General features: G+C 40.4%; 1 protein-coding gene across 2 annotated transcripts in view; it reads right to left on the reverse strand.

Moving 5' to 3' along the window:
- Positions 1-12,879, reverse strand: part of HLF (HLF transcription factor, PAR bZIP family member) — a 65,080-nt gene extending 52,201 nt beyond the window's left edge. The window contains exons 1-2 of one of the 2 annotated variants that reach the window (XM_081317269.1): positions 12,249-12,877; positions 9,157-9,492 (exon numbers count right to left, since the gene is read on the reverse strand). In XM_081317269.1, coding sequence (XP_081173395.1) covers positions 9,157-9,492; positions 12,249-12,354 — 442 coding nt within the window. In that variant the 5' untranslated portion in view covers positions 12,355-12,877. Of the gene's footprint in view, positions 1-9,156; positions 9,493-12,248 lie in introns of both variants that reach the window. The other variant, XM_081317268.1, reaches the window with a different exon arrangement.
- Between the last annotated feature and the right edge of the window lie 9,428 nt (positions 12,880-22,307).

Here is a 22,307-nt window from a genome sequence, read left to right on the forward strand (position 1 = left end):
CCATTTCCATGTTTTGCAAACACTTAAGGGTAAAGTGATTAATTAAAATTTTATTGGGAATCTTACAATTCGCTTCTCTAGATCCGAAAAGGACACGGACCTTTTCCTCCAGCTTGTGCATTCAGCAATGTTCTTCCCTCACACCCAGGAGGATCTATTTTTAAATTTGCCTACATGTATTCTACATCTCTTTTTGATCAAAACTGCAGTCTCTGGCAAACTAGAGAGAAAGGAAGGGAGGAGTGAGCAACATCGCTTTCCTCCACGCTCTCTATCGTCACGGCACAGAACATCTAGTGCTGCCAAACTTTTCCATTTTGCTTTAAAGTTCTCTCTGGATCAGAGGTCCCCGACCTTTTGGACACCAGGGACCGGTTCCGTGGAGAGAGGTTTTTCCACGGGGGCGTGGTTTTGTGTGCTGCCTGTATCCCACGGATGGGGCTTTGCTTGTTTGTGCGGACCGGTTGCTGGCATGCCGCGGCCCGGTACTGGTCCATGGACCGGGGGTTGGGGACCCCTGCTCTAGATCTGGACATGAGAGGTACCAGTAAAGGGATGTATCTGCTCGTTTCAGAGAAATACACACTCTTTACAGATCTAAGGAACAAACCATCCAAGAGCTGTTTCTCCTCCACCACCACCATCAGCAAGAGCCAATGTAAAAAGACCTGGCTCTAGAAAAGACCTGATGGATGGGTTAGCTCCTTCTGCTCTGATGCGACCCATGTAGAAAGCCCAAGGACCAGGACTCAAAACCAGAAGCACCCTAAATGGGTTATTTGCCATCGTCATGCAATGTCATTGCTTCAGAAACAACCAATATCAAGCTGCGTTATACTGAAAATGACATACAGAGGAGGAGGCATAAATAAAGGCAGACAGCAAAAATCAAAACAAGCCAGGATTGAGAGTTGGGTGAATTGTACCATAAAGGGGACTGTTTAGGCTACCCAGTTATAACAATTCGAAAGAAGTATGTGCACATTCAAGGCATTTTTCAGATTGGAGATAGCTTACAGGCCTTCTCTTCTCTGACAACACAGTAAGGAAGAGAGACCTGATTTCTGAATTTTTTTTTCTTTATTTGCCCCTCAACCAGAAGACATTTTGTTCCTTAAACCCTAAAGGGAATCATAAAACAAGACATTAGTAACTGGGATGTTTCTCACTGTTGGGAATGTTGTCCTAAGGCCAAACCAAAATAATGAGAACAGTGGCTGAAGCAGAACTTACCTTTGTTCAGTCCACTCAAATGCTCAACGATTCATAATTAGAGGCTATTGATTAAACTATTTTCTGCTGTCTTATTCTACAGATTAAACTTTGGTCCAAAATATCTCTTTTTGAAATAATTTGCTGTTTCTTTTATCTAATAGGCAAAATTGTCATTTTTGTACCTATGAGTGAGCTTTGTTTTCCACTGATGGAAAGAATTTTGAAATTGACCAGATCTTTTGGACAATGTCTTACCCATACCAGGGAAACTGGAAAACAGGGGCAATATTCCTGGCTGCCCCCTTTACCACCACCCATGACCCCTACGAAGAGTAAGCATTTGTTCAGAGGCGTTGAGATGAGCCTGCTGTACGTAGCTCTGCTGTACTTTTATTTCAGAAACAGGAAACGCATGTGCCTGCCAATTCCTCCCTTGATGCCGGTCAAATTTCCTGCTCATCTATTTTGTTAAAAAAACCATAATTTATTATTATTATTATTATTATTTTAAAAAATAGGATGTTGGCCTGTTACAGAGCAAATTGGGGGGAGAGGAGAGAAGTCACTGGAGACAGACACAATTTGGAGTAATGGTAAAAACTCCGTTCTAGAAATGGCCACCATTTTGCCTGAAAATTTTATCAGAAATAAATCTGTTAGATGAACCTGCCTGAGCAGGCAACAAAAGTTGAAAATTTGTTCAGAGAAACTTTGGAATCGAGCAAGATTTGGCCTAAGAGGCTCTTTCAGCTATTAAATACGGAAGAAACTGCAATAAAGAAAGATCTCATCTCAAAAAAGAGAAAGAGCATACAAAACCTTGAATACATAGGTAAATAAATAAGTTGAGCAATTTCTACAGTAGTCTGCTGCTACTATTTTTTTTTTTTGAGAATTTGGAGATAACCTCACATGATTTCATGGAGTGTTAGAGTAACTAGCGTGGCAAAAAGAGAATTCTAGAGTAAAATATCACAGAATAAAGCATATCCTCTTGAATAAAGTCTATGGAAGTGTAATTTGCCATGAGCACTGTCATATTGGTAACAATTTGGTGGGAACTCTGCAAGAAATGGTTGGCTTCTGTTGTCTTACTACACATTATGAACTAATGGAAGAAATATCATATAAAATATCACTAACTTCACTACCTTCGTAAGTTGCCTAGACTCCTTCCATCATCTCTTGTTAGCTCTGGCCAGGAACATGCTGGCTTAAGATGGTGGAGTCTGTAGTCCATATATACTGAAGGCATATACAGCCTATCTCCAAGGAATACTTTCTTTATTGATCTCTTTTACAAATAATCCCTCAATGTCTGCCAGAAACCCGATGCACAGATGCTGGGTGTTTATGCATTACATGTATGACAGCCAGGCCCCACTTGGACCTCAATGGGCATGTACCGAAGAACACACTGAACATTTTTATCGTGACTATACTGTGCATTTCATTGTTGCTCTGGGTTCCATAGTAACAAAATGGCTTGTCAACAGATTTCTACAAATCTTGGCACTTAAAGACCAGCAATTGGAGAAAATAGATTATTTTCACTAAGTTTGTCAATTTTCAGATGCCAGCATAACATCTCCCCATCAATATTTTTTTTAAGGAGAAATTTCCTCAATTCTGACACAAAGCTACAAGAACCACCAATGGCCCTGTGTTTTTTAGCCCTCAAGTACAGCATCTGGCACTTTTATTTTCAGTTCTCTCCAACATTCATGCTACCTGCGTTTCATAACATTTGGCAAGTTTTCTAGGAAGATTTTTGGCATCCAGGCATGTGCCTGCTCTGGGAAACTTCTATTTATTTTTATTTTGTTTTCCAATGTGGAGGCCTGGTATGGTAGAGATGCCAAGGCTAAGCTTCAAGAAAACAAGCTATGTTCACTTTGACAACTTAAGTTTGCTGCATACCCCAATTTTTATTACGCTTTCAACATAATGACTGAAGACAGACAGAGATACTTACTACATCACTGAAAAGGTTCAGTGCAATTATCAAACCATCATCAGAATGTAATCAAGAGCACAGTATAGAGAACTATAGAGAAAATACAAAAATGCCAGGAATCAGACCATAAAACTGAATTTCATTTTACTTTAATGTAAACAGCTTCTTGATTTATAATGGAAAGCAGTGTACAAATATTTACAATAAAAAAATGAAATAAAAACCCTGATGTTTTTTTGCATCACTATTCATTTCTACCCACCAGAGAGATGTATACATACTTCTTCCCCATGAAGGTTAGAAACCTACGTTGGATACTTATACTTTGATACCTTCATTTTTCTTTCAGTGTTTTTTAATCAGTCCAGTCAGGATTCAAAATAACTTCCATTGTTATTTTTATGGCCAAATTGCCATAAACAGAAAGAAGCTAGCACAGATATGTGAATCTGTGTCCATCTGCATCCTTCCTTTCTAAAAGTTGGGGAGACTTCTTATACACATTTCAGAGTTTGCCTCACCAACACATAAAGCCACTGCAACCACCATCGGGCAAAGTCATGGAAGTCACTGTTTTGGTTTTCCCGGACAGGAACATTCTGGGAAATTTAAATTAATTACTTTGCCCTCTGTTCTTATCTTATTATCATGCCAAGACAATACAAGGTACCAACTCCTGTTGCTACTTGCCCGTCATCCATTTCCTAGTTGCTGGGGAATGTCTAGGGGACATGGGTCACACAATCTGCCCCACAAATTGTGACCCTGGTTCATTACATGATCTTTGCAACTAAAACAGTGGGGGAAAGAAGTTCTCTTCTTCTGAATAGAAAGCACAGAATGGGACAGCTTGCCACACCCAACTCCCTGTGGCGAACTCACCATAGCCAACTTGCTGCAGGACAACTCGGCACAGGAAAATTCAACAGTTCAATATAATTAAAAATTTATTTTAATGTTTGTCATTCACATTTCATTTTGTCCCTCCTTTTCCATCATTTTTTTTAGTAATTCTATTTTACCATTTCTTTGAAATTAGTGTGACTCTTATCCCACAGCAAGTTGATCCATGGCGAGTTGGCTGTGGTGAGTTGGCTGTGGTGAATTGTCCTAGACCTAGACCCTAGAAAGCATGGGCTTCATTAATTAAGTCATTTCTAATATGAACAATGACAGACAACAATCAACCTATCGCAACCTTGTCCCTATAGCTCCAAATGTATATGTGCCTACTGGATCACTTGAGGTGAGGGAAAGAAATTCTGCATATGTCAAAGCCTCCATTGCTTTATTGTATTGTTCATGTTGCAGATCTGGACTGAAAATAAATTCTTGGCTTACGGCCTGGATGTTCTAAGGCAGTGATGGCGAACCTTTTAATTTAATTTAATTTTAACTTTATTGAATTTATATACCGCCCTTTCCCGAAGGACTCAGGGCGGTTTACAGGGTATATAAAACATCAATACAAAAATTAAGAGCAATTTAAAAAGATTAAACTAAGTCCCTGAAAAAATATAAAACCCCAGTTAAAACCCCCAATTAAAACTCAGCCTGTGCCGGAAAGCTCGAAGAGCCAGGTCTTCAGGTCTCGGCGGAATGATCGAAGGTCGGGGGCAGTCCTAAGCTCCACGGGCAGCTGGTTCCAAAGGGCAGGCGCCCCCACAGAGAAGGCCCTCCCCCTGGGTGTCATCTGCCGGCATTCTTTTACCGGCGGCACCCTGAGAAGGCCCTCCCTGTGGGAGCGCACAGGACGAAGGGAGCTTGATGCCGGCAGCAGGTGTTCCCTCAAATATCCCGGACCCAAGCCATTTAGGGCTTTATAGGTCATCACCAGCACCTTGAATTTCACCCGGAGGGCAACTGGAAGCCAATGCAGCTCACGGAGCAGAGGTGTTACATAGGAGTAACGGGAAACCCCCATCACATCATCGGGTGCCGGGCAGGTGTGGCCCATTGGGTGGGTGTGGCCAATTGAGTGGGCGTGGCCCATTGGGTGGGTGTGGCTGTGGTGATAACGGCAGACTGGGACTAAAAAGTTCAATCAATCAATTCCAACTTTGCGAGATCTTTTTTTTTCCCACGAGAAGTTGAAATTCATTGATTGGTTGAACCTGTTTTTTTTTGCACACGGCAGAGACCTAAAGTGAAAAGGTTTTATAAAACCTAGCTGAAGACCTAGGACTGGGGCGATGGTCCGCGTGCCCACAGAGAAGGCTCTGCGTGCCACCTGTGACACACGTGCCACAGGTTCGCCACCACGGTTCTAAGGAAACTCTGGGCGTGATTTTTAAATAGGAGGGTCATTTGTGGACGCTAACAACAAAACTTGCAATCAAATTAACGTTTGGCAGTAGGATAGTTTAGAAGTATGCTTTGAAATTCCTCAACCATTGGGGCAGGGGGAAAAGATGGCAGGGAGGAAGGGTGCTTCTAAAATCAACCAAAAGCATAAATCTTTGCCAGGGCTGACTTGTAAAAGAGGTTGCAAATGAACCTTAACAGATGGCCATGTAAAGATTGGCTGCTTTTCCTGCTCTCCCAAAAGGATACAGTGAAGAGAAGGATTATCATTCTAATAATTTTCTCTACCCTCTATCCTGTGCTTGACCATTGAGGCATACCATAGAGTCATTTCAAAGATATACGTAGAGAGAACCTGACACAATCCAGAGGTTGGTGTAGCATCTGAGAACACATGTGGCAGAAACAGTTGTCTTGGAAGCATTACTACATCAAATCCTCCCTGCAGGTGAAAAGTTTTACCCACCAAAGGTGATGCTTGCCTAGTCTTCATCTTTTTTATAAGTGTTTCATGTGTGGGGAAGTCATGTGGTACCACCATGGAGCATCTCAAAGTGCTTCCATAATGTTAAACCCCATGCAGCTTTCTTTTAGTTGGAAAAAAAAACCTCTTTGACCACTTAAGCACAGAAAGCATAGAGGACCAGATCTGAGATGTCAGGGAGAATCCACAAATGAGAAAGGAAGTAATTCTTGCCAATGCAACTTCATGGAGGACCTGACAGGAAATTCACAGGAAGGGACTAGCCAACCTCAGAGAGACCACCTGCTTTTTTCTCTGCTTGATGTAATCCACATTTCTCCTGCAGCCAATGCTGCTTCCAAAACCTACAATTCTCTCCTTTAAAAAATTACTCCCTCTCCATCGTACCTCTTTTCAGCACTGTTTCAAAAGTTACATCTCTTTAAAAGCTGCACGTGGAACTTGTCTTCATCACACCTCAAAAACAAATTAAAAATGCCACCAAGATATCCATCATACATCATCCATTGATTCTGAGAGCACATGGGCCAAGGAGCCCAAGCCACTGTGGGGTTGTGCGCTGCACACCAAGCACACATTTTCAACTCAACACTTTCTTTATATGTGGAACTGCACTTGGGATGCCATATTCACCTTTGTGCAAAGAAACTAGTTGATTGGAACCGATTCACAGCCCTTTCCCATCACTTACTAGTCAGCATTTAATAGCTTTTCAGAGAAATGTGAACTGTCTCCATGTGAAATTCTTCCACTTGCTTCAATTCCAATTGAAATAATCACAAAATCATCAACTGAACTGCATGTCCATGAGGATTCTGGCTCTGATTTTCAGAGAGATGCAGCCAGATCACCAATTTCCTCCAAGTTTGTGATAATCACACAGTCCGTGGCTTTGATTTTCCATACTATTCTCTTCCACTCTCAATGCTAGCTGCTTGATTTATTTTGACTTATATGTCTTTAACATCAATCTCTTGTTCGCAGTAGGCTGACCATGCCAGGACCAGACAGCAAGTAACATGGTTTCTTACTGCTGACTTCCAACAGAAGTCAGATAAGCAATAAATAACCTAAGTGAAAATTAAATATAGGGCCAAATTGCACTTTGTGCAGATTTCCCTAATTCAATGTAGAATGAATTCAAAGTACTTATGAATAAAATGGCCAACTCATTCACCCCACCATATATTTCTCCTTTTCCTAACTACATGTTTGACAGGCCAACTTGTAAACATCAATCGAACTGTTCTAGATATCCCACAATTTTCATAGGGATGAGTCCTAATAAATGTAAACGTACTGCAGGCTCAATTTTAAAACATTTCCAGATTGCTTCTCTGTTTAAAAAGGAATGTTTAAAACAATGTTATGATTATTTCAGAATAACTGTAGAGACATTTTCAAGAGAATGTTCTCAGTTCATTACTAGATTCATCAAGTAGTTGTCTGGGCATTCCAATAAAGGGACTGTGACATTTCCTGGGTGTATAAGCAAGTATCTGTCAGATGAGATCTATTAATCACATACCATTCAGAAATGTTGTAAATAGGAGACTGCCAATATTGTTGTAACAACACTTCATTAAAGTAAATCTGAATTCTAACAAAAGTAAGAATAACTTTACCACTTGTGAAATTTTTCAACAGACTTTTTTAAAAATAATAATAATAATAATAATAAAATTTGACAGTAGTTACTTCTATGCAAAACTTCCTTCAATGAAGAATGAACTATTCAAACTCATTGTGAATTCGAGTGTTTCTCCATTATTCCTTCAAGCATATGCTAGCATCTATTATTAGCCTCCATCTAGCTGGAGACCTTATCTCCAGATATCAATGAACTATAACACCCTGGCTGAGAGTGATGGATGCCACGAACTGTACTTCACCAGCATCTGGAGATCTAAAGGTTCCTAACCTATTTCAAACAAATGCGCAACCTGGAATGTAGGTAATTCCAGCAAGTCTCGTGAACCTTTGCAAACGCCCGTTCAGACATGACATTAATTCTAAAGGTGAGATGGCAGTTCTCATGTAATTTATCGAAATAGGGAGAGCCATTTCTCCACATCAATATGGCAGCATTTGTGTAAGTAATTGCATGGGTATAACCAAAGCATGGTTCCTTTACAGGCAAATACTGGTTGGATCCCGTAGAGAGCTACAACTGATAGCAAGTGTCTCCACTTATGTGGTTCTTGGGGAAAAATATTCCCCAAGTAACACAGGGAATTGTCTCAGTTTGAGGACTTCCCTCCTTGCTCCAAATAACATTATGGGACAACTTTGGTGTAAGGCTTCATACTAATCCAGGATATTTATTTCTAATGTAAATATGTCCAGATAGTATACCAGAACAGAAAACCTGAACCTGTGCTGGCTCTGTTCCAGTACTCCCCCTCTTTATCTTACCAGCCTTGCTATATTGAATCAGAAGTTCTAAAATGGTTAGCTTTTTGTATGCATCTGAATGAGAATCTCCCTGCAGGAGGTAGCAAATTCTGCATATTGCAACCCCTCCTCAAATAATAAATGAATTTGCATGGTCATCTCCATGTATAGAACTAATGAGTTCATTCAGGTTCTGGCTGGGCAAGAAATAAGCATATTGCTTAATTTTAGCAATAGCGCTTAAACTTATATACTGCTTCCCAGTGCTTTACAGCCCTCTCTAGGCTGTGTAGAGTCAGCCTATCGCCCCCAACAATCTGGGTCCTCATTTTACTGACCTCGGAAGGATGGAAGGCTGAGTCAAGCTTCAGCAGGTCAGGATTGAAATCCTGGCCGTGGGCAGAGTTGGCCTGCAATACTGCCTTCTAACCACTGCACCACACCACGGTTCTCTCTAACAATTCCATTTTAATCTGTATATTATGAGCTGCTTTCAAACATTGTGATACTGCAGCTGCTCACTGCAGGTGTGTGCCGGCAAAACAAGGAGAAATACTGAGAGTGAGTTTTGACAACATTCAACACTGGGTGAACATCAGTCAAAACTCTCATCTTGAATGAGATAAGGGCGAGAACCTGGAAGAGCAAGGAGCGTGTCCAGTCTCCCATTCCCTGCACTGAATCAGGTTTCTCTCCAGTACTTGACACATATTCACCACCTAAATGGGAAAGGCTCCGCGTGGCACATATATGGAACTCCTCACCCACGGTGCCAAAAAGTCAAGGGACCTCTTAACTTTACCTGGCCTGGCTGTATTTTGCATGCAGTTTTGGGAAACCATAGTCGGGTGGACCGATGTGGATGCTCTGTTGCTGAGGTCCATGACCGATGGCGAGGCTGAGGTAGGTTGCTGAAGAGCTGGTTGATGAGAGCTGTGGTCGTGCTGGGCTGGACTGGGAGGGATGCCATTCTCTGAGAGAAATTCTTCCAGGTCCATGTATTCCAACTGGAAAGTGTCACCATCGTAGGGAAGTGTCTTGTCCCATAATGTAGGCCCCAGAAAAGCAGACTGTGGGACAGTGGCACTGGTGCTGTCGTCATCCAGTTTTTTGTCTTTGTCTTTTTCTTTATAAAATGCTAGAAAGGGAAGGGGAAGGCAAGGAAGCGTGAGGAATTTTCAGCTAGTTTCTTGCTAGGAAGAAAATAAAGAAAATCCTTACATAGTTATTCTCTGTTTGGGGTTCTATGTTTGGAACAGAGTTTAAAGTCTCTCGATACATTTTTCAGCTCATTAAGCCCATGTATGTTTTCTACCTCTCTGCCTTTAACGTGCAATTCATCTGCATCTTGCCTTCAAGCAATTGCAAGCTTCAAACAACAACACTCCGAGATTTCATCAGAGCATTTGAATCACCAGAATGGAAAACTGGAGAAATTGTTCAAATGGGTATAATGGAATATGGGATTTCCCCGATCAAATCCTACAGAACTGGAGCTATTCATCATGGTAGAGTTTACATATCTGTGCTTAAGTCATGGTTTATTAAAACATGGTTTCATTTAAGCCACCATTAATTGGTATTGTATAGCACAATCACCCATCAACCAGAGTTTACTAACTATGGTGGCTGTGCTTGGCTGTACATTACACAGAATCCAAATAGTAAAAATAAGATTATGGTTTCTGCAATGTATGTAATCAGTTACGATTTCTAATAGGTTAAAGAAAAACAGAATACACATTGTGTTTGTGATGCATTGCTAACTTGCTTCAAGTCAGTTTTGAAGGGCAACATACCACATTTTAAATAAAAATAAATCATCTGAAGAACACCACAGCTGATTTAGTTAAACGTTTTTTTTAAAACCCAAATTACCTAGGTGGACATACATGCAAGTTAGGAATTCTGGAAATGCTCTCTTAATAAAATAGCCTAATTTAGTCCAATATTCATCATTTGCAGCTTAGAAACTGAACCCAAATTCATAATGAGAAGCTATAAAACAAGCCAAACATTACCCAGGGGAGTCACAATTGCATTTCTCAAGATTGGTTAAAAATAAACTTGCAGCAGCAACAGAGAGGCTGGAAATATTAAGCCCCTTTTTAGCTCCTTCCTACATTCATTTCCAGATTCGTATCTCCCCTTTCTTCTACTCCTATGCCCAGGATTGAAATGCACGCTTGTTTTGAAGCCAAGAACCAGAACTTTTTGTACACTGTGTAGGAAATTGCAAAATTAATTGTAATCCTCCCCCTTGGTGGATTTTTCTTACATCAAAGTAGCAATAAAATGGTAATTACAGATCTTTGTGCAACTTGTAGTTTGTTCCTTTGTATCCATCGGATTTAACTTATTATGCTGACAAATAGCTATTGGCAGCCACTTCCTAAATTTGTAAGTAACCCTTAATGCATTTTTCAGCAACTGGTCATCCTCTTCAAATATATTTTATTTGAACATTTACCGTTCATCAATCCGATCTTTCAGCACTGGAAATATTTCAAGTTGTTACCATGATCTAAAAGAACTAACTCAAAAACTTTTTTCAAAATCATACACTACATCAACATAATTAATCTTGATATCCTATTCTTGTGTTTGATTTTTTTTATAATGGAAAAATGTATGTATTGGTTCATAGTAAACAGGAGTGAGATGAGTCTAAACTACACTGCACAGGTATTAAAGTATAGGTGATAGAGAATATTATCTAGAAAATCATAGGGAATTGTTGAATGCTGTGCAATGCTTAGCTATAATTGACTTTTAACTGCATTGGAGTTTCAACTTTATTAGAAATAATTCAAGGTTTATATTTTATTCTTCTGAAACTTTCAATCAGAGGTTGAATTAGGTTTTACCTTTAGGAGAAAAAACACGTTGCAAGAAATACGGTAAAATTTCTGATTCATAGTATAGTATAGGCTTTAAGTAGTCTGTGTGTATTGGGGGGGAGCTGTGCGCACATATTTATGGGTACATCTATGCCCATATAATGCAGAGAAAAGCTGTATGGGGAGGGCCTCCAGTTCAAGGCACACATTTTCTTCAAAATCACCTCCACAGAAATAAAATGCTATGACTTTTAAATCAAACAAGTTGATAGATTATGTAAAACCACATTGCAGTCCCAATTTACCTGAGAGAAATCCCACTAAAAAGGAGGATTTACTTCACAGAAGTGCACCACCATACAAATACTCTGACAAGAATTCTCTGTTTTATGACTTCTTGACAAATGGTATCAGAAAGCACCTGACCCAAAAGAGCAGATCCAATGTACCACAGACCCTGCCAACCAAAATAAACTATACAGTTAAAGTAGGGTCACTTTTAACACTACACTATAAAGTAAAAGAAACTGCACTCGCTAATTTTGGAATAAAGAGCAAGAAGCTATGCAGCCGTTTTGTAGGCATACTTACTTGAGTGTAAGCCCAGTGTACTGAGTAGGGCTTATCTCCGACTAACATACAGAGGCAAAAAAGGCAGGATTAGAAGGAATCGTTGTTACCTCTTGGGTAATCCTAGGCGTGTTTACATGGAAATCAATCCCACTTGATTCAGGAGAACCAATTCCCAAGCATTTTAAGATTGCACTGCAGCCTCCGCAAGCCGAAACAAAAAAAATGCGCGCTTCAGATTGCGCGACTTCTCCGCGTCCCGTCTCGACGCGCAAAGCCCTATTCCCAAGCAACGCCAGGCTAGACACGCGCCTCCGTTCGCACGGCTCGATCGCCGCTTTCAGTGAAAGTTGCGCACGGCTATAACAACCCGCAGGGCGTAAAGCGGGGCGAAAGGGTGGGGGCAATAGGGAAACCCACTGACACACTCCTCCTTCCCCTGTTCCGCTCTCCCCCCCCCCTTCCACCCCTCCATCTCTCTCACCGTCTTCGTGATGCAGCGGCAGCTTGAGCGGGTTTTCCAGCAGGGATTTCAGCACCCCATAAGTTGGAGGTAGGAAAGCTGGGTTCAAGGGAACAGGTCGAGCCATACCTCTTTCGCCCCTTCACTCCGCCGATTTGGTTAAGCTAGCAAAGAAGAAGAAGAAGAATCGGGAAGGATGGAAAGAAAGAAAGAAAAAATCCCAAATCGATCTTCTGTTTGGAAAAGAGCGCTCTCGTCCTGGGGCGAAGGGAGAGTTGGCTTCAGACGACCTCGCTCCAAGCGAATCGGGGCGTCCCTGGGACTCTTTTTGCATCAGTAACCGCAAACTAAACGGAGGAGTTTAAAGAGAGAGAGAGAGAGAGAGAGAGAGAGAGAGAGAGAGAGAGAGAGAGAAGAAAGGGGGGGGGGGAGGAGGTAACCCTACCGGCCAGACAGCCAAGCGGCGCTTTCTAGCTCGCTCGCTCGCTCCTCCCAGTCCTAAGAGCTGGCTGGGGCCACCTGCGCCGCTCTCAGAACATTTGCACACCCATGTGCGGACACGGATCAAAATGACGTCAAAGTTAGCGCAGCTCCCCGGGAGGCGGGCCCGGGAGGAGCTGGCGAGCTCTGGGCCCTCATCATTAAACTTTGGGTTGCCGCCGCCGCCGCCTCGGCTGCTTTTCATTCCATTGCTTTTGCTCGCTCTCCCCGGCTCTGGAGAAAGATGTTGGGAGGCAAAGCTTAAAAGCGGGGTTCTGCTGAGGAGGAGGAGGAGGAGGAGGAGGAGGAGGAGGACCTGCGTTCAGGAAAGTCCTTCGTGTTTCGCTATGTGGGTGTTTTGTTTTGTTTTTAATCTATGAACAAAAATAAAATGAAAATAAAGTCTGCGATAACTTTAAAACCAACGCTTTTTAATAATAATAATAATAATAATAATAATAATAATAATAATAATAATAATAATAATAATAATAATAATAATAATGATAATAGTAATAGTAATAGTAGTAGTAGTAGTAATAATAATAATAATAATAATAATAATAATAATAATAATAATAATAATAATAATAATAATAATAATAATAATAATAATAATAATAATAATAATTTAAAATGTTTTGCTACCACTCGGATTTCAGGGTGGAACCCATTTACGGAAATGCAACAAAATTGAAGGCTGCAGCCAAAACCTTACAAAGCCAAATTTGATTCATTCACATGCTCCTTTCTATTTAAAAGCCAAGGTAAATATTTAAAAAAAATGAATTTGCTGATAATCCAAGGGATAGCAGAGGCAGCCAATTCTCTAGAGAGCACACACTGTTCTGCTCCTAATGCAGAAGCCACCATCACTGAAAATGTGTTTCATTTGCCTATTTCTCTAAGTTCATACAAGGTCACGCTAGGATGCAGAGCTTGGCTTCGGTTTTGATCTCTAAAGGTGCTGTGGAAAGCAGGGATTTGCATCCAATGCACCTGCCTGCAACATCTACTTAGTGGATGGGAGACCACTAGGAGATTCCAAGACTTTGCAGTAGGTTGAGAGAAAAAAGCATCCTGTAAGAAGGCAACTGCAAACTACTTCCATATCCTGCCAAGGAAACTATATAGATGTATCCACGAGGTCACCAAGGGTTGAATTCAGCTCAGAGGCTTGATTTTATCTTGTACAAACCCAGCCATTGTGGTTAATTGCTGTTTTGTGAGGAATGCAACTCCATAGTTAACTGAGTAAGCCATGATTCTATTAACCATAGGTTAACGTCCTCAACCATCTCAGCCAGTAAAAACCCTTAGAGTGTGCCAGAAGACATTACTTTAGCCATTTCCTTCCTAAATATTTTGGACCTGAAAGGACAAAACCAGCCCTCTGAATTGGAGTTTTAAGACTTTTCTAAATTGATGCCACATGAGTGAAGCAGCTAGTGACTAGCTTACTTTGCATGCAAGAAGCAACACTATGTTCTTCACTGTGGGAAACTGGTTTTTTTTTTACATAGGTGTTTTTATTGCAGCAAGCTAACCTGGGAATTTTAATGAGGCAATTTTTAAAAAGAAGAGGGTGGTACTTCCTTTTGGGCTGAATGTTTTTGGAGGCAGCACACAGTGCCTGGAACTCCCCCCCCCCAACTCTAAAGACAGACTTCTCAGCCGTTAATCTTTATACCCACTTACGTGGTATTTGTGCTTCAGGACTGGTATCAAATACTTGCTTAAATAAACTTCAGAGCAAGAGAAGGGCTTGATATTTTCTTTTGCTGAGAGCAACTTGCTGAATCGCTCTCCTGCCTAATCTATCACAATCAGGTTCCACCAGACTTCCCTGCCAAAATTCTCACCTCTCCATTCTCCGATCAGGTATTTTCTTAACTTACAAAAAACTAAGTGGGGCAGAATTCAAGAAGCCAATGTATGCTCCAAAAAGCTAGTAAACACTCATGTTTTCCCACACTCCATTTACAATGTGGTAGGTTTTGTGAAGTCCTACTATCAGATTCACTTTGAGGCTTCCCGAAACCTCCTTCATTTTATTCAAATTCCATTGCAATCTGCAACATTCTGTCCTGGCTCCATCTCTAAAAAAAACTTCAAGTGTCCAATTGCCCAGTATGCTTACGGAATATTTTCTAACCCTCCAAATGGGCTGGGACTACATTCCCTCAAATCCATGGCCTTCACTCAAGCTTTTCAGCCTCAGGAAACAAAAAGTCCCTGTGTGGATGCTGAACATGGACTGGAAGTTCATAATCCACAATAAAAGTATTGTGGATTATGGGATATGGTTTTATTTTATGGTAGGGAGCCACTCAGGCTGGAATCAATAGTCCAACTGGTCCATCCGATCCTTTGAACTATACAGTGATCCACAATAACTACCTACCTTGCTCACATGGGCCAGATTTACATTTTATATATGCTTCGCATTTACCATGGATTGTGGAATAAACCACAATAATGGTTTCCCATCACTTCAGACCCAGCCTGAAACATGGGTCTGGGACGTATGGGGCTCCAGCGATGACATGTCAGGACATCACTTCCTAAATGACATTTATTATGCATTGTATGTAATTTGCATCATGGTGTGACTAATGCATATTACATAATTTGCATTGCTCTTGCAATGATGTTACAATGTTTCATGGCTTCAACCAGGAGTGGTCAATGAGAACAACCTGTTGCTCCGGACCCAAATTAAAATTCTTAACAAGCAGCTGTCTAGTCTTCGCTTTAGTACAGTGCATTTCAAAGTTGGCAACATTAAGATGTGTGGACCTCAACTCCCAGAATTCCCCAGACAGCATCCACAGGAGGGGGCAAAGGGAAGGAAGTGACAAGACATGCATTGTAAGGTGCAATGTCTGCAAATATGACTGCTACATTATTCGGATCCAAGTATGAATGATAGGCTTTTGTCTCATGACATCACAAAGCACATTTCGTCATCGGTGCCTCATGGGTTTACATTGGATATCTGTGATCAGTTCCATAATATACTAAATCACATTCAAACAGTCCTCATGATGGGTTACCATAGACAGCCCAAGAACTGAGATAAAGGGAGTATAACAAAATGACAGCTGATCTTAAGACAGTGCCAACATTACCTGAATACAGTAGACCATGTAGTACTCTCCAATTGGCTAGTATCACCCTCCTTCATTCTGATCATAGCTATGGAGCACTCTGACAGCCCCTTCTATGCTCACTGAATGCTATGGCCCTCACAGGGTTCCAGAGACACTGTACACACTTCTGGGTTCATACCTCCACAGCTCAGGGTTAACCATTGTGTGGTTTGTTTGCATTTGCTTTAAGGCACCCATCATCCTCAGGTGTAAAGGGGACTCTACATGTTACTAATGTTTGAACTCCCCCTCCCCCGAGTTTAGTACAATATGCAATCCTAGCCCAGTGATGGCCACACCTATTATATGTATGTCAGAGATGACATGCCAGCGTTCACAATATCCGACAACAATTATTCACTATTCTTGCATGATTTGGGGGAGGCTGTGGAGGCCCCATGAGAATGGGTGTGCTCTTGCGCAGCCTCCAGGCACTCCGAAAATTTGTTTAACCTGTAGTTTATGGTTTAATGATTTGATGTTTATTTATATAATACAGTACACAGCACCATATTATTAGGCTGTATTTTTTTAAAAAAACGAATATGTGAAGATTTGCTTTGCTTTTGTTTGGGCGGGGGTGGTGGTGGTGGTAGAGAGGGAGTGACGTGCCAGCAGAATCAAGTCAGGGCATTTTCCAAATTTTTGACATGCTGAACCCAAAAGGTTTGCCTTCGCCATCCTAGCCAATGGCAGGAGTGGCAGAAACTGTTCTAGGACAGGCCGCCTGATGTCTCAGCCACTGCATTGTTTTTCTTGGTGCCTCCATTTCATGGACAGTATAGGAAAAACGTGCGATATTGTCGCTGACAGATAGCGAGAGTTTTCAAGGGTGCTGGGGGAAGATTTGCACAGTTGCTATGTTAGGTCTGCAGCTTCTCCTGAGATACTAGGCATGTAGAGTATAACATTTGCATTATCCTAGTGTCAAATCTGGCTTATCTACCTATGCAGCAGGATCATAAGTTCAACTTGCTCATCTCTAAAGTGACTGACAGCTTTTATCCTTCCCCTTCTTTTATTGCAGCCTGACATAGCAGCTCATCAGCTCTTTATTTATGAGCTTCTAAGATTTTTTAAAATCTTGTGGGAAACAGAACGTTACAGGTTTTTTTAAAATGGATGAAACCATTAGCATTTACTCTACTTTTTGTCATTTATGCATGAAATCAATAGCACTTTGTCTCTCTTTAAGAAAACAAGTTAAGTCAGATTTTGCTGAATGTTTGAGTCCTTAGAAAACCACACATGTAGGGGTTTTTTTTGTCCCCAAAACCTAAACTATGAAGAGAGGAAAATAATCTGCCCCACAGAAAACTGCTGTCTTAATAGACTCTGTACAAAATAATATCTCAGAACCTATTGATGACCCTTGAGCAGAAGTACTTGATGGATTAATTGGAAAGGTTGGACATAACAAGGGCACAGTTGGTTCCAAATTACCTGCCCAAGAAATAACCATGAGAATAAACATTTTTAAGTGGGGAGGAAGGAACAACTACTTGTACACAATCCATGGCAAATGAAGAAAAAAAACACCAATCCAAATTGCTAGTTATTGGACACCGGGTTACATAAACCCAGGGAGATCATTGACAGGAGTAAGGGCAATATCTGGCATGGGTAGACTGGGGGATCAAGTGATGCATAATGCATTTCTGTTTGATATGCGCTTAAATAAATATGGGAAGAAATCTTAATGAGAATTAAGGCTAAGAGTGAAAGAAAATAAACAGAAACATAATCTCTGGGATGAAGAATAGAGAATCTGAGAAATACTGATAAACAATATTAATCTGTGATTAGGATTAGAAAAAGGAAACCTTGAGAAGGAAGGAAGGAAGGGCAGGATGGCTGTACTTTCTTCAGTACCCTTTCCAGCACAAAGCAAAACACATAGCAGAATATTAATATGTGCAATATGATATTTTGCTAAACAGGAAAAGGAGGCAGACTTTTGTCCTTGATTGACTCTTGATTGTGACCAGGCTGGAGGCAAGGCAAGTCTAAATACCAGATATTCCAGCATCAAAATGGGCCAGGATAAAAGAATTCCCCAGTGGTACAGTAATCTAAGCTTTGAAAATATGTTATATTCTTAACTATGACTTTCGAACGTGATTAAAGAAAATTACACGTTGGCTGATGTGTGCCAACTATCGCTGCAATCCCATCAGAGATTGTACAGGAATAAACCTCATAAAATGATTTTCTGGGTAAAAATGCAGAGGAGTTTGCTGCATGGTAAGAGTTAAATACTGTAGTGAAGTAGAAAATCAACAAAAGAAACACAATTAATGAACTACTTGATCTTTCATTGTCATGCATTTCTTTTTCTTTTTTCTTTTCTTCTTCAGGTCTTTCTCCTAACGGCTACCTAGGAGCAGAAACAGATGCATAAGCAACTGACCAAAATCATGGACATATATTCAAGGACAAACTTTCAAACTAATGTTCTTAACTTAATCTCATAAAACATTGCACCATTTCCTAGAACTTTGGTAAGAAGTTAAAAGTACTTTTTTAAAAAAAAAATCAAAAAGTTCAAAAATGTGTGCAAACTTCCGTACCGAAAGTAAAAGCCTGGGCATTTTTCTGTCTAACACTTTTCCACAATATGTGGACGATGGGCATCTTTAATACTTTCAGCTCCTTTAATAACCTTCCATGGGGACCCAAGAGAGCAATTTGTATCCAGTTTGGAAGTTTTGAGTAGCACCCTCTTAATCTCAACTTGCCATCAATTTATGTTTCCAGACAAGATGTGTTTAAGCAATCAATATGGGTTGGTTGATTTAGGTACCATAGCAGAATTTCAGAATCTTTTTTCCAGCGGTGTATTAGTTGTAAAACACGAGACGATCAATTTCTTGAAAAATGGTATGCAGCTATGTTGCTGCCTAAAAAAAGGGAAGACTGTGCTTTGCTGTCAAGAATTGGTCTAATGACATAGCTAAAAAAAATCCTTGTATTCCTTTATTATATCATTTTTATGCCATTGAGGACTCTATTTATTTGGAGTCAACCTATGAGTCCATATTTCATGGCATTATATTGATAGTACTATAGTAGTATGTAGTGTGCACACCTACGCAATGGCTGTGTTTATACAAGTCGTGGTTTGGTTAACCGTGATTTATGAAATTAATTGCCTATGTTCACAGATGTAATTATAAGTCATGGTTTTTAAATTACATTGCCTGAATTCACACAATGTGGTGAGCTATAAATAAACCACATTTAGTATAGCAATATCTACATTAAATGGCATTGTTGTGAGAAATGTCAGTTATATGATGACACTATCATCCATGCATTGTAACCTGCTTCACCTTACCTCAACCTGTGGACCCCCAAGGCTTAGTCACTGGATGAACTGAAACCATTGTTAATGCCTCTAAAGACAATTATGAAAGGTACCTAAGTTTCAGATGGTGTAGGATCAATAATTTGGACATATTATGCAAAGACCCAGTCCCTTGAGAAGTCCTTATTGCTAAGAAAAGCGGAAGGAAAGAGGAGAAGAAGAAAACCAGTAGCAAGATGGATGCTTTTGATTTCAAAAGTGATTGGTGTGCAGTTGAAAGTCCTGAAGGAGCAGCTTGGGGTGAGATCATCCTGGAGAAGGTCTGTGGAGGCAGCACCAATTTGATGGCACATACTCAAAGGACAACTATGAAATGCACCACAGTTACAGCATTTGAAAAACACACCTGTGTAATGTGACACTATAGGGCAGAGGCAGGATAACTGGCACCTTCTTGAATGTTGCTGAACCACATTTCCCAGCAGCCCAAGCCAACACGTTCAGCTGAGAGGAAAGGGAGTTGTACTTGGGAGTTGTAGTTCAGCATTATGCCACAGCATCTCGCTCCTGTTGTAAAGCTGCATCCGTAATCAGGAAAAATCAGAAAACTTCCTTCAGGTTGACAAGATGAAGAGGGAGCTCTTCTGCTTCCTTTCATAGACATGCAGGCAGCAATGTGGTGAGATAGAGAAGAAACCTGCTAGCCTTGAAGGAGAGCAAATGCTTTGTAACTCACATGATCCTTATTCAATTTTCCTCTGAAGCTATGAAGCGGCAGTCATGAAAAGGCCCCATGGATTCCGTGCCAAATACCACTGTCATGACAGGACTCTCGCATGCACTGTTGACATCAGCTCTAAACTGAAGGCGGCACACCCTTCTAGCTGCTAACTCTGGCTGGCTTTTGGATCAGTTACATTTCCACAGTCTGTGCTTTAATGACATTTCTACCTACCCATTTTTATTTCTTGGTTTATTTACCTCTTTCATCCTTTTTATTTTAGTACCTGTCTTGACATTTCATTCATTCAATAAAAAGGCAGTAATATTACAACATGGCTGCCCACCCTAAGTTAAAGTTATCTCTTAATTTTCCAATGTATTGTGTAATATTTCTTGTAATACTACATGTTCAGGATGCAAATTCTATCTATCTATATCTATATCTACATGTACATCTATACACACATACACATTCACTCTGCCTAACAGGAATACTTTATTTACAAGTATGCAAACAGACAAGACCATCATTTCATTTAAAAAGATTTGTCAAACTCTATCTGGGCCCAGGAGGACAGCCAGAAAAGGTATTATGGTCACAGTCACAACACCATGAAAATGACTCAATGGGCTGGAAGAAGTATTTCAGTATTCCTACCCCAACTAGTAGCATTTACACAGAATCTACTATAAGAGAAGCCATTTGCTTCATTAAATACATTAATGATGTGGCTTTTCAAATTCCAGAGATGATGATTTTTTATTGAGGGAAGGATCTGTGTATATGTTTATGAGTTGGTAACATGCAAACGGGAGCCTTTTTGCCAAACACTTAAATGGAAAAGTATTGACTTAGTATCTTAAGTCAATATTAACTCAGCAGGTGGTGTTCCTTTGATAATGGCTGTTTTCTTCATAGAAAGCCTGGCTGTGTGAAGAGTTCAAGCAAACTATCATATGTTTTATTATTAAGGCATAAAAATATTATTGTGGCTAATGGCATGCATGTGAAGGGAAAGACTATTTATTGTGAAGGCTTTATAGAGATTCTCTGCAAACAGGATGCCTGCAGACAACATCACAATCCAGGTCAATACGACTGAGCTACCCAGTATTTATTTAGTCATTCATTCAATTTAGAGATTGCCTATCTCGATACATGAGTCTGGGTGGCCAACAAGGATTAAAAACAGAACAAAAAGATTATAACAAATCAAGAACTAACATATATCAAAACTAAAATTTAGAAAACAACAACAACCAGCTCAACACAAATCATTTCAGAGACTCTATCAAACTCCCGGTACCCTGGACGTGATAACAAAACTAGTTCTTCAAGGCCTTTTAGAAGGCCAGCAGGATCTTGTTTTAATAACGTTCCCAAATGCAATTTTCTCTAGACAAGCAATACTGTTGAAACAAGCAAATCTGCTACTCAGGCCAGCTTTCTTCAACTTGATGCCCTCCATCTGTCAAGCCTTCCAAGTTTTAGATTTCCAGTCGGCATATCTATTGGTTGGAAATCCTGGGCACTGCAGACACAACACACTTAGAGGGTGTGAGATGAGAAAAGCTGATTGAAGCATGAGTTGTAGCCATAGGTGTCCAGGCAACATGTATAGGTGAGAAAACAGCCATCCAGCAGATCAATAGAACACTTTGTCTTCCTATGCAATCAGCCTAGGAACTATTACGCTCTGTCCCTCCTTTCCCAAAGCTGCTGCTGGACTAGTAAAACACATTTTTTGAAATGTAAAAGGCTACATGTGTGGGCTGATGATTTGTTGCACTTATAGGAGGAAAAGCAAAAACAGTATCCCCAGCAAGCCATGTACTTATTTATTTATCTGCAGTATTTGTATGCTACCCCACCAGCATGGGCTTTGGGCAGCTCATAACAATAAAAGACATGCCACAAAACATCATGAATCTTGAAGCTATAAAATAATACACGATAATAATTGTAATGACCGGCCATCACTATATCAACAGTCCTCCAAAAGCCCAACAGAAGGTCCTTCAAAAAAGCTGTGATCTGTGCAGGAAAATCACAGTGAAGAATTTGCAAACATGTATGGCCCAGACATCCTGAAGCTTGCAGTGCAGCAGCTGACCCTATAAACCAGGATGGAGGACTACTAAAGGTGAGAATTCCACACTGTTATGGCTTTCTACACAGAAGGATGTCACATTAAGTGGGGTTGATTTCTATGCATGTTTACTGAAGTTTGTACCAGAATGCTCCTGAATAAGAGGAACTGAAGCACCTTTTCATAAATGAGTAATAGTGGATACCTAAGATTAAACATATTTCTCAATGCTAGAAGAGGAAAAGAGGGGTGATAAGATGGAAGGCATGGTACAGAAGTCCCTAAATAGTCCTATTATGATGAGTAACACAGAGCTGAAGAATGAGCC

Source organism: Vipera berus (genome assembly GCF_964194415.1).
Source record: "Vipera berus genome assembly, chromosome: 2".
Classification (NCBI taxonomy): domain Eukaryota; kingdom Metazoa; phylum Chordata; class Lepidosauria; order Squamata; family Viperidae; genus Vipera; species Vipera berus.